General features: G+C 39.7%; 1 protein-coding gene across 1 annotated transcript in view; it reads left to right on the top strand.

Moving 5' to 3' along the window:
• ADCY5 (adenylate cyclase 5) overlaps positions 1 to 13,841 on the top strand; it is a 213,472-nt gene that overhangs the window by 163,258 nt on the left and 36,373 nt on the right. Inside the window, exon 8 of the mRNA XM_069861431.1 lies at positions 6,378 to 6,518. Within this exon, the coding sequence (XP_069717532.1) occupies positions 6,378 to 6,518 (141 nt within the window). The remainder of the gene's footprint in view (positions 1 to 6,377; positions 6,519 to 13,841) is intronic.

The following is a 13,841-nucleotide window of genomic DNA, read 5'->3' as shown; positions in this document are numbered from 1 at the left end:
AAAAGCGTGTGTGTAAATACATATATATACACACACACATACGTCAAAAAAGTAATTATTGTCACAAAATTAGCAGGCTCCACCATAAAGCTCCATTGAGGTTTTTTTGAGGTTTATTTGCTCCCATTAGTGCTGACAGTGGTCTGCTTTAAAACCTGTTTGCTCTGGTGCCTGGTTGCTCTGGTTGTCTGATGTCAGACAGTGATTGTATCCCCTCTTTCCCTCTCAGTCTTTTTTCTCCTAAGACAAATTCTTCTAAGGTCTTCTCACAATGAAGAAGAGACAAGCACAAGCTCTCACAGCAATCTCTCAATTCTTGTGATCATCAAAGGAAACCATTCTTTTGTGTAGTTACGTTATATTGGTGTTTGATACTTATTCTGTGATGAACTAATGTGATTCCTAATAATGAAGTAAAGTTTCTGACTGTAATCTCTAAGTGAATGAGCATACATTTTGTACTCTCAAATGTCTCAGGTCACATTTCTACTATGTCAGTCCTCAAATGTCAGCTGCTAATACTTATTTTTTCTTGTCTATCAAATACCGCCTCTGCTGCTCTCATTAGCAAAGTCTGTCATTGCTACACTGGGTGCAATATGCCATAAGAAAAATAATGTGCACCAAAACAAATCATTAGGAACCCTACCAGGAACTTTCATCCAGCCTAATACTTCCTCATTCAAAACCATCTCTTGCCTTTGCACTGGAAACTCTTCGCCCAGCTTCATATTCCCAATCTGTCTCAGCCCTTAGTCTCCAACACAACATGCTGTCAAGTGATCTATGAAAAAAACAGTGAGAGTTACTGTGTTTTTTCTATTTAGAAAAACTTGGATGCTTTCAAGACTGTTAATCCAAGCCTAGCCCTGTTGCTCTACAAGTTTTGTGTCATGATCCCTGACTAAGTAATTAAAAGTATCTGTTACCAGAACTAAAATTGCAGTTGGCAGTTTTGCACAGATCTGGGATGGAGGTTGTCCTCCAAACTTCAGCACATCACACTTGAGTTTTACTTCCAATTTAGTCATATTTTACATTTCTTACCCTATGCTTATGATTCATCTTTCCTTTTGACTCTACTGTGGCAGTAGTGATTATCTGAGGAGAAATAATCTGTCCCTTCAGTTCTTGAGTAATGTGGATTTTTAAGTTTTTGTTATCTTCACATGATATAAGGTGACTTACACAGGGTGATTTCTGTCCTTATTCAGTATTTTTCTCATTTATTTGGATATATGTTTCCAATGGATTTAATACCTTAACATGAAAGAAACACAGGACTTCTCCAAGGAGATCTTCACCTTTCCTCCATTACCGTCTTTGCAGCTTTATTCTTTTTCTGAAAAGTCTATTTCCAGATAAACAGCAAATTACCATCTAGAATTACTAATAGTATTACCCAGATCTTTACCAATTCCCAAAGTTAACCCCAAAGCAATGTAGTGAACTATGCAGCATTACTCAGTATGATATGTTTTTCCTTCTAGAGAGTACTTTTGTTTTATTCTTGCTATCCCTTTTTTTTTAAGTTTGCCTTACAGACTGTAGGGTTCCTAACACACGGCTCTGTAACTCCATCTCCGCTACTTTTTTATCTGTCCTTCTGCATTTTAGTCAAAACATCTGTCCTAGTCATTACTGCTATCCTATCACATCCCTGTTATTCTTACAGTACTCAGTGTAATAATTGTTGTGGTGTCCATTAGTCCCAGTTCTTGTGCCACCCAAGTTTCTGGAGTTTGTACAGGAGCATGTCGCTTGTTGGCAACTTTCTCCTCTTTGTTGAAATCAGGTGCAGAACTATCGCAAGTACTCTTCTTATCACTTCTAATCATTGATGAAAGGTGGAAAAGCATGTGTTTGGAGGAGTGGGAAATGGACCTTAAGGTGAATGGGATTTTAAAAGCACATTAAGTTTACAACTAGTTTCATTGTCCTCAACACTGTCAAAAAGTCTGGGGAAGCGCTTCGCTTTGAACACAGGTGGAAACAAAATGTGTCTGTTAACAGATGAGCAACGCTGGTGACTGAACACGCTGTGCTGAGTGCACAAAGTCGGCAAACTGAAAAAATGTTTATTTTTTTCTAATGTCTTTCAATTGCAGTAAACATGGGTGTTTCTTATAACAATACTAGGTACACAAGAGTTTCAGAAAGGACTGTTGGTGGCGGCCTTAAAACAGCTCAACAAAACTTTGGCAGTGACTCCTAGAAAAACAATTCTCATTCTTTTCTAAATAATGTCCTGGAACTCCATCCAGCTGAAGAAACAAAGTAGTCCTTTAAATGTTGTGCATGTGACTCTCCTAAAACATAATCAATCTAATGTGATGATCCCTCAATTTAACAAATTTAATCACAGCTCAACAGGGTTCCACTCATGTAGATTTATGAAGGCAACGGCTCGGAGCATGTAGCACTGTAAGAAATATCATTCACATGTCAATAGACAATTTAAAGAATAATAAGTAGCTGAACCTGGACTGACTGATCCATGCTCAGTTTTCACTGCTTTTTTGTGTTGATAGTGATCAATCTGCTGGAAAATCTTGTCACATACTAAAGAAGTAACAGGTGTTCTTGATGCAATTGATAAGAAAATCCCAGCTATTTCTGCAGCTGTGCTATAGCATTATTGTATCTCTCAGTGTGTGGGAACTGGTGATGGAAACACAATAAGACCTCTGGGAATAAGATTTATAGTCTCTTTGCGTGTGTAGATTTGAAAAGTTCCCACAACAGCTTTCTGGAGTTCAGCCACTTTAAATCAGAAAAACTTACTGCTATCAGAAACTTTTGTGCTTGCTCCTTTTGTTAGTGGTACCTGTAACGACTAGGACTGAAAGATATCATCTCTTCCTTTTCTTTAGTCTACTTTCCAGTCTTATTATGTACTAGGTAGCCCCATGTGGAAGTTGTCCTCATGCTGTCACTTAGCCAAGAAGAAAGAGAGGAGGGATCCCCATAATTTTCTTCAAAGGAGCGGTAATCCTTCTAATTCTTCATTTTTAGAGTTTGTTATTATCATCACCCGCTGAACAAGTGATTTTTCAGAAAATAAATTAACTCAACTTTTAAACATTTCAGGTTTAAAAAAATGTTTTTGAATAATTATTGTTGTTAACAACAAAGTCCTATTGTTCAAGATAACATAATAGCACAGTATGTAACATACAATGATTTGGGTTGGAAAGGACCTTAAAGATCATCCAGTTCCAACCCTCGCCATGGGCAGGGACACCTCCCACCGGATCAGGTTGCTCAAAGCCTCATCCAACCTGGCCTTGAACACCTTCAGGGATGAGGCAACCGATACTTCTCTGGGCTACTTGTTCCAGTGCCTCACCACCCTCTCAGTCAAAAATTTCTTCCTAATATCCAATCTAAATCTCCCCTCTTTCAGCTTAAAATCATTTCCCCTTGTCCTGTCCCTGCACTTCTTGATAAAGACCCCCTCCCCATCTTTCCTGTAGACAAATTTTCAGGAAAACAAAACAACAAGCATTTCACACAAAAGTGAAACAATGTGTGAAACCAAAAATTCACTATGCTTGTACATATGTGTTTTAGTCTGATCGGAAATATTGCTGAAACATAGTTCACAATCCAGTGGAAAACCTCTACAGCGGGTGGGGGGAAATACTGCCAGAGTTCATTTAGCCATGGGAAATTTATGGTGCTTAACCTCATGGTTAGAAACAATCTCAGAAGTATATATTTAGCCATTTGTCCTGCCCTTACCTCAACCCAGATGTGTCAGTGAACATATATTAGGTCTTTTATTCACTTCAAATTAATCAAGGGATGCTTCAGAGTCACTAGCACTAGCAGGAGGTAGAAGGATCACTCATCAGATAAAAGGGATTAGTACGTCTGCTTAGATTTTTGGTATTGAGGCTTCTCTCAAATTCTAACCAAATTTACTAGCTAATGGGATAAAACCCACTGTATACATCGTTTGTCATCTGTTGATGTAAAGGCATTTGTAATGTAACTGAATAGGTTCACCTTTATAGGTCCCCAGACTAGTTTCAGCATCTGGATTTTTTGGTATCTATTGCCCTTCACTAAGGTGTAATAAAATGGATTGACAGTGTCACTTCTGTTATTGAAAATAATATATATTTATTTGAAGATAATGAAACTGTATTTCCTACCAATTTTCTGGCATCGCATCATAGAAGAAAAAAGCATAGCTATGAAAAAGATTGCATAACTGAACAAACACAAGGAAGTGCTACAAATGGCAGACACTATAGAGCAGTAACTTTTAAAAACCAAAACCTCAGACCAACTCTAATCTGGACGCCAGCATTGCATCACATTAGTGTATTTTTAGAAACATTTAAAACACAACTCTCCTGGAGGTTATCCAGTGGCTCTGTCACGATTGCTCATGTGAAATTCAGCTGGTGCCAAGGGACGGCATTTTCAGCTCTTGCAGGTGAAATAGTGGTGGGTTCAATGTGGGGAAGATGTGACATGGGAGGCACTTGTTGTCCTGGGGGTTTGCAACGTGGGAGCATATATGGTTCTCCACAGCAGACGTTCCAGGGGCCTGACAGCTCCCTTAGGTTTGTGCCCACAGAATTTCCTTGAGATCCTACCCCTGTCATCCTGGCCGGGTGGAAAAAGATACTTGCTGGTAGCCTGGGGCTGTGGTGACCTCTGCTCTTTACTGTCACAGGGCCAGTTGGGTGTCCAGCACAGGGCTCCTGTCACAAATGGCACCATGTTCCCAGCTAGCTTAGCCATGAAGCCTTCAAGGACTACATTCCTGGGAATGTTTGGTGCCTGCATGGTCTCTTGGGAAATGTTGTCATCATAGCTGTCTCTTCTTTGCAAGAAAAGAGATGATGATTTCCCAGGCTTGTCAATGAGGCAGCTTTCGCCAGCACTGAATTTTAGCAGGCTTTTTTAAATTCCATAAAAAAAAATAATTTAAGATAGCATAACTCTTGACATTTAACTCTCTGGTTGCCATGGAAATAACATCAGGTATTTTGCAACTCTTGACAGATACAAGTTAAAGTGAATAGTGGAGAATCAAAATAAATAGGTAGGGAAAGTACTCTCCAGGCAAAAAAAAGCTGCGGATCTACCTCTGTTTTCATACAACACTCAAACAAGAATTCTGGAGTTTAAAAAAACTGATACTTTCTTTTTAAATTATTCAGTTGTCTGAACACTTTCCGAGACCTGAAAATTAACTGTTATGTTTTTCCAGTAATCTCATGGAAGCAGCAATTCTCTTGAAAAAGTTTAATCTCTCAAGTAATAAAGAGCCATGCTGTAGCTGTCTGAATTTTCAAGATCTCCAGAATTTGTCTCTTTTAAGCAAGGATGTAACAATTGCCACCCATCTGCCTTCTGAGTCAGTATGGGAAATTGCACTGAGCAGGTCCCCAGTGCAGTCCTTGCTAGAGAAGATCAAGGAATTTGATCTTGTGCTATAAACTCCCATCTTCCTACAGAACACATTCCATGTAGAAACTTGCCTGTCTTTTTAGCTAGAGAATATATTCAGAATAAGGAACTAACCAGCCTGTTGTTGTCTGTGCTCTTGTCACCGGCACTGAGCTCGAATGAAACCTTTCCAACAGATCCTGTGCAAACTTTGCAGAAAGCTCCACTTTACAACTAAGATTCAAAACCAGCACTAATACAAAACCAATAACTTTGCCCAAACATCAGGAAAGTTAGTGTCAATGATAAAATCTGCAGCTAGCAGTAGGGTAGAAGACACCATTTTGTCCCACTCTGCAACACCATTACCCTTAACAGATGCACGGTTAAGTTGTTTGTGAGATTTACATGTTCTCCTTAGCATGTCTAGGAAGATGCTTTTGTCTTGCGAGTGTGGAAAATGAGTTGCTTGTATGTGCAGAGAAAGTTGTCCTCTATTCCTATAGCTTCAAGGCTCCTGTTCTTCAACCAGATCACTCTGTGTGGCGTTTCCCTTGCACACATCACAGACATTTTTTCTTTAGGGATCCTCCACACAGTGCCTCAGCTGGGAACTGTGATTTCCTATCTGAAATTATTCATTTTGATTCAGTTTATTAAAAAAAGAAAACAGATATATCCATTTGGGAATTTTCCCTGTGTTATGGTGATTATTCAAAATGGACAAAGGAGTAAATTGTGGGCATCGCTTAAGTGCAAGTGTTCTAAGAGTTTTCACTGTTGATGTGAACAGGGGGAGAAAAATTGTGGAGTGGGACTGCACCTGATCAAAAGCCGCTTCATGAAGTTCAACACACAAAGTTTTCGTCTGGAGTGAGAGATCAGAAGTGAAAGATGCTTGGACAGTAACTGCCATGTAAATGTTTAAAATTTATTCTGCGTTTGTCTCTCATTTGTGTTTCATCCAGAAAGATGAGAAAGCCACAATTGCCAAGATGAACCGTCAGCGCGCTAATTCCATCAGCCATAACCCGCCACACTGGGGTGTCGACCGTCCCTTTTATAACCATCTTGGAGCTCACCAGGTCTCTAAGGAGATGAAGAGAATGGTAATGCCTTGCTTTATGGATATTAATTTCTTGTCTTAATAGAGCATTATATATTTCTCCCTGCTTTGTCTAAAGGTTTTTGGAACCCGGAGGGCATTTTCCAAATGAGGGTGGTAAATTCTACTTCGACTCCAGAAATAATAATAATTGGTACATCTGGAGGTGAGTGAGTGTGAGATGAGGTTCAAGGTTGTTTGAGAGGAGAAGGGAGGCTGAATGGCACAAAGAAAGCACTTTTGGCTGACATGCATTCTGAAAACTCATCCAGGCTATGGATGCTCAGTGCTCAAGCATTCAAACAGCAGCTACATACATTTGTACAAGATCATTACAGACTTCAGCACCTGCAAAGGTTTCTTGCGTGCATCATGACAGCCGGATGCCAGCCACCTACTATAAGCTGCAAGCCATGTCTACCCATGAGTCCCCAGGAATCATGCCACTGTGTTTAACTCTCAAGAATACATCCCTGAGTACATGGGTTAATTGGCCTAAAGTAGCAGACATCTTCATTTCTAGCTTACACGTTTTAGTCCTTCTCAATTTAAATGAACAAAGCTAGTTACCAGTGCAATTGGATTGAGAGCACTTTTGTGGCTTATTTTACATAAAGTTGTAGATGATATCTTTGTTTCCTGCAGTAAAGATGGTGAAAAGATAGTTTCTACTATAATGGCTATTTGTAATAATAATAAAAATATTTAGAACCTTTATAATTTCGTGCATAATCATATTGCTTATTAATGCTGTTTTGACCCTTCATGCATAGTAAAAAGTGTGCATTTTTGCCCCTATTGTTGTCCATAGGCAAAGTCCTGCTCCAGGTCACCAAAGCATTCAAGGAATTTTTTGACCAGAGATTCACTCCCACAGCTTAAAAATTTTGACATAGCTATAAGCAACCGCATGCGGTGTCTTCTAATGGGAAATGCTGGCGCATATATTAATAGTTGGTGCTAATGTTATTAAGTCATAATATTATTTTACAGTGCTAAACTGAATTTCTTAATCTCCATAGTAATCTTTCTTTCATTTCTCAGAAGTCCAAATGTGAGCTTCTGACATAAGCGCACAGATCAGTAGAACTGTGCATTTTTATGTGGGCTTTTCAATAGGGTACACTCAATAGGCATGACATTATTAGAAGAGTCTAATCACACTAACACATAATTATAATTATAAGTTTCTTTGAATAGCTTTTAAGGGGTTCTTGCAGCCTCCTGTTCAGAATCGAGGTGTAAGCATGCCAACTGGTATTATGCTTCTTGGTGTTAATTACAGTTTGCCATGTCTAGCTGGTTGTTCAGTTGGAAAAACACAATTATTTATTGAAATACCAAACTAAGTCCTAAAATCTTCACTGCCCCTTGCAGTAGGAGGAAAAGGCTTTGGGTTTTTTTTTTCCTTATCTTGAACCTTTCCTTGTAATGGTATTTACCTTCCTATAAATTCAGCGGCTCTGAATCTTTTCCACTCAGTCTGGTTCTGTACTGCCTTGTATTAAGCTCTTTTTTGGGAGGCTGATGCTGTCTTCCTTGCATGCTTCAGGCTATTTTTTTTTGAAAATCAATTTAAGCCTGATTCGGATGTATTATTTTCAGCTAGACTTTTTGTTGTTCTTGGGAATATTTTTTTAAAATCTGTTATTTACAGTATTTCCCATGGCTTTATGTTGGTGATGCATTAGTCAAAATGGAAACGTGTTGCTCTCTGTGGTCTAGAAACCATTTTAATATCTCTAGATGGACATTTTATTGATTAGATCATAGGAACAATTTCTCCATCTTATGTCTCAACTTTCTCTCTTTCTGTTAACTTCTACTTTAAATGCACATTTCTTTGTACTAGTACTGATTGCACAGTCCTAATTCGTCTCTAATTTCCAATATTGTGTTACATAGATGTTGTGAGTGCTTAAATGCATGTACAGTGCATGCTCTCTGCACACGTATGCGCACAGTCTGCAAACTGCCTGCTTAGAAATACAAAGTACAGTCAGACAGAAGGAGAGCAGAACTACAAAGGCTTTTTTTCAGTGCTCCTCTGGGATGACATGTCATTGATCTTGGTAAGCTGCATGAGCTTTCAAAGCTCCAGAAAATATGTTCTTTGTTCCACATCACCCACCTTTCCCCCAGCCATCTTGCATGTAATTATATGTAGCCTTTTTTCTTGGAGCCTGTGAACGAGCAAAGTTGGATTAGTCAAAGTCATATGCTGAAAGCAGGCAGTGCACCAGTGCCATTTTCTTTAAAACCTGGAGCTCCTTAGCCCTGTAGTTTCAAAACAGGAGTTTATTAGGGTAACTGGGATTGGCCCTTGAGCAGGGGACAGGTAATGTTGCAGTAACATGCAGTTATGTGATATTTATATGTAGACATGAATATGGTTGTGTGTAGGGAGTAATATAGATGGTTATTAAGAACACAGTTTTCTGTCACAAAATTAGAACATTTTGCATTATGAAAACTGTATTTCCAGAAGGAAAAAAAAAAGAGACTTTTTTTTGTGGTGCTACTTACAATTCCCCAAAAGAGAATAATGAAGTTCTTTGAACTGCCTTTTTTTGGGAGGAAACTGTTATATTTAATAGAAAACAGAATTATTTTGGCTAGTTTTCTTTACTTTGAATGCTGTCTCTGGTGGCTGGCTGGGTTCATAGGACATATTAGCAGTAGTCTTGGATGAGATGGATTAGTATCAAAGTTAGACATATAGTCCATTTTCCTCCGCCCCCCCTTTCTTTTGTTGTGGCATTTCAACACTCTGCAGTGTCTGGGCACAGTGGCAGCGCATCTGGCAGGGTTTGTGTGGGAGGGCAGTCAGGCCAGTGGCACAGGGAGGTCTCTGGTGTCTGCTCCTCTGCATGTTGTGGCTTGGAGCATCCCTGGGTCCACCTGACCTGTCACAATGTTTCTAGGCAAAGTTATTCCCCTGGGATACAGTTTATTCATGCACTTGCATACACATATGGATAAGATAAAATATCCTACATGTGTCCATGCAGCAGAAATCTAAAAAGTCCTGGAAAACTGGAGCTATTTTCCTCATCCTACCCTAGCTAGATGGGGCCTGAGTCAGCTGGAACTGCAACTGGTTTATCCTGTCCTGCCCAATGGCTCCTCTCTCTCCCCCATGCAATGATCTGCTTTCCAGATCATCCTTAATCCTTCTTTTTACTCTCCCATTGCTTAGTGATGGGTTTTCTTGCTGTGCAGAGCCTCCAGAGAGGCAAAAAGCAGGAGACATTGAGGTTGCCTATTGCTGACCCTGACGCCCGTTAGCCTGTGGAGCCTCTGCCTGCAGAAAGCTGGTCCTGGGGACTGTGCTGAGTTGGACCACACGAAAAAACTGATAAATTCGCAGCAGAGGAAGATCAGGTACGAATGGTGTGGGGTGGCAAGAGTCTTGCTCTGAGCTGGCAGCCTCTGCCTAAGCCTTGGCACTGGGAGCTCATGTTGTTGGACAGGGTGATGCTGCTGGCACGGAGCAAGTTGGAGGCTGCCTCAGTCACCCTGGGGAGGCAGAGAAGGCTGGACAGAATCAGCTTTGTGGATGTATACAGAATATGAAAAGAGCCAGAACGCAGCAGAAGTGCAGCACAGCTGCTTTCTATTTTTATTGCTTTTTACAGCATGTTTCCTAAACAAGAGCAGTCAGTCCAGGACCAGTGACTCTATCTCTCTGGAAATGCAAGCTTTTGTACTGCTTGTGATGTACACAGCTTTCCCCCAAGTCTCTGCACACCAGCCTTGTCTTCCCCACTGTCTCTCTGGTCCAGTTTTTAATTGCAAAAAGGTCAAAAATAAACAGACTTAAAAGCATTTGAGAGTAAAGGTATATTTATAGCTATAACAATATTTATACACCACTAAGAAATACTTTGCTTTTCCCATTATAGGTTTCAAGAGTGCTTTTATAAATATTGATGGACTTTTAGACTTCTGGAAATAATACTTATGTCTCAGTTTTCATCAACAAAGCAAAACTACTAAGAAAAAAAAATATTTGGAGGTGGTAGTTGACTGTAAACCAAAAGAGGTTTGTTGTAAACAGTGATAAAAAGGCAAATGTTGATACCTTCCAAAATCACAGAGCTGTTCTAGATGACAAATGATTGTCTTGTATCTTTTATCTGGCTCAGCATTAATGAGGTCGTAGCTGGAAAACCACGTCTAGTGTGGGATTACAATCCTTTAGGATAATATGGATGAATAGGAGGTAGCCCAGTGGAGAAGATAACAAATTAGGAGAGTTTCAGCAGTGTGACCTTTGAAGAAGTGTTGAAGTATTGGATTTGCTTAGTCTAGAAGGGAGAAGACTGATTGGAAACACAAATCTTCAAATACATGAAGGTTTGTAAGTTCAGAAAATTAAGATAAACCATTCTCCATGGCTGCAAAGGGCAAGATTAAAAATAATCATCTTAATTTGCTGCAAGGAAGATACAAGTTAAGAAAAAGCTTAGATGCAAGGAATAGACTGTCTAAGGAGCTTGTGGAATTCCTAATTTTTTCTGAAAACATTTTATTTATTTTATTCAATGCTTTTCATTCTGGAGAGGCATCACAAAATCCTTTGCAAATATAGAAAAATAACATAAAATATTCTCTATTAGGAGATTTTATATGGAATAAAGAATATAAGAATCATATGAGATAGATATAAAGATTTTATGAAGTTTCCAATCTACGCTGCATAAAACTTCAAGGCATCAATCTCCCCCCTCACAGAGGAGCCAGCTATACCCGCAACATTTCTGACAGATATTTGTCTAGCCCTTGTTTAAAGACCTCAAAGGATGGAAATCCCACAATCCTGCTGGGCATGTTCCTTTTCAACAGTTCTTTTCACTTCAATTTTACAACACAGTGCTGCGCGAGCACAGCACAGCAGATAGAGGACAGTTTAATTTTCTCCCCTTTACAGTTATCTTCTCTGTATTTGAAGACTATTACTCTGTCTCTGCTCAGTTCCAATTCCCTCATCGAGTCTGTTTCTAGCTGGTCTTCCCAAGCCCCATGGTTGTCCTTGTTCCCCTCTGAGCACTTGCTGTTTCATCGATAAAAGGCAGCACCCGCACTGAACCCATCACTCCTACTGAGGTTTTATTAGTGCTGTCCAGAGGATGTTGGTCATTTTTGAGGTCTTAAAACCAGACTTGACAGCGTAATGCTGTCTGATTTCCACAAGAGAAAAAGCATTAGTTGTGTCATGAGATCTACTCAGCTGTAGGAAGTCCTGCTGTTGGATCTTAAGGCTGCCATAAGCTATTATATTTATTTTGCAGTGGCTAGAATGACTGTGCAGCTTAGCTTGTTCCACTGATACATGCTATGGGGACAGTTTGCTTCAGAAACAGGTACCTCTGAGTCCTTATAATCAAATATGAGCAGAGTGGCTAACATGATTACTGAGCCCAGTTGCGGATGCCTGGCAGTTTTTCTTATCTTTTTTTCAGCTGCTGGAAAGGTTTAACGTTAGGAAGTTTAGGAACAAAAAGAGGAAACCCTGAAGATCCACAATACCGATTTCAGTTTGACCACACTTCTGTCATCAGTCTGAGTACAACTAACAAAGCATCTAGTCACAATGAAATTGTGTATGATGTGGAATTTAGTTACAAAGTAAAAACAAAATTAAAATCTGAGAGGGATTATACACGTGTAGGAAATACAACTGTATCCAGCTCTTCTTTCAGGTAGGCACTGCCTAATTCCTTGCAGCACTCCTCAGAGCTTTACACAGTCATCTGCATGGCATTTGTTCACTTTCTAATGAAACAACACTCATCTACAAGCCTGGTCATTCAACCAGAAAATATAAATCTTTGTCCTATTGACCCTGTCCTACATAAATCAGTTCTTTGCACGTTGCATCACAAATATAGACCATTTTCTCCCCGTATGTCTCCAAGTTGCCCTTACAATAGATTTTCTTGTTACTCAGAAATCACACTTGGGAAACAGGTGCTTCAGAGGAACAGACAGTATGGCTTGTCCTGTGCCAACTTTGCCATTTAAACATCAGAAATGATTAAAAAAAATAAAATAAAATGGTAGGGCAAGTTTTCCTTTGTCAGTAGTGCAGCCCCATCAAAGAGAAGTGGATTTGAGTCTATGAATGAGGCACTGAGGGCTCACCCTCTGTCTAGAAGTTTAATTTACCTGCAGGTCACCATTATCCTCTTTTCCAGCAACCATCTAATAAATCTGGTAATAGCAACATTGATGTCAGTGGAGCTGGACAGGGGCACCCAATGGATAAGAATTTTGAACCACTATTTTTTCGTTCCTGTTGTAGTAAGTGGAATCCCCTGAATAAAAGTCAGGAAATTGGCTGGGCTGGAGCTAAACTGTGACAGTCTGCAAACCTGACTTTTATTCTAGTTGATTAGGGCTTGCAATCATCCTTAATTAGATTCTTTAAAAGTGGGATAAAAGTCAGTGAGATGCAACAGCTGATCTGCAGCTGCTTTTGTGAAACTTAGGTACCTGAGTTTAATATTTGCTTGGAAGCCTCGCACCAATAATTTTTCCACCATTCAATACCCTTTTCTTAACTAAATCCTACTCATATAGGAAAAGGTGGCTTGGATGGTGAGGTGGTGGAGACACTACTAAAAAGTGAGACTAAATTAAGCCTACTGAAATAAAGATACCAGCTTCCCTTTATTCACAGAAACATTTCCTCTGATGTTCATGGCAGCATAACCATCAAAGGTGGAGTTATGGCAATCCATCCAGAGGTGTAGTTGAGGTGCTTACCAGAATGATTTCTAAAGCTTCCTAAAGTGGACAGTAAGCTTTAAGGACAAAACAATGCAGGTCAGCAGGTTTGGGTCTGGTCTTCAAAGAGGGTGAGCGGCTCCCACCAGTGCCAGTGGGCGATTTCAATTAAGCCTGGTTAGGCTTGGATTCAAGCTGTCTGCATCTGATTAGAAGGCTATTTGACAGTAGTTTCTGTAGAAGTTTGTTGTATTTATCATCATTTGGAATGTAGAGATGAAAGGACAGAGATTAGCGAGCCAGGAACAGATTCAGAGCACTTCTAGGGCTACCTGTTTTTATGTCTTTTTCTGTTTTGCAAGTTCTGGTAACTGTTCACAAGTGAGGTGCAGCACGTACCATTTCCTTTGAAAATGTGACATTTGAAACGAAGAAATTTGGATTCAGAGTTCGGAGAAAACTAGGAAGTGTGAGCAACTTCCCAGAGGTGTGAGTTCAGAGCCAGAAGTTAATTAAAAGTATGAGAGGAAAACCTATTTCAAAAGCAACGACTTATTTTCTGTATGTATGAATCTGATGGGCCAAATGAGTTCAT

The sequence above is a fragment of the Phaenicophaeus curvirostris genome, chromosome 7, assembly GCF_032191515.1.
Source record: "Phaenicophaeus curvirostris isolate KB17595 chromosome 7, BPBGC_Pcur_1.0, whole genome shotgun sequence".
In the NCBI taxonomy this organism is placed as follows: Eukaryota; Metazoa; Chordata; class Aves; order Cuculiformes; family Cuculidae; genus Phaenicophaeus; species Phaenicophaeus curvirostris.
Note: the sequence above shows the minus strand (reverse complement) of the source record. Positions and strands in the feature narration are given on the sequence as shown.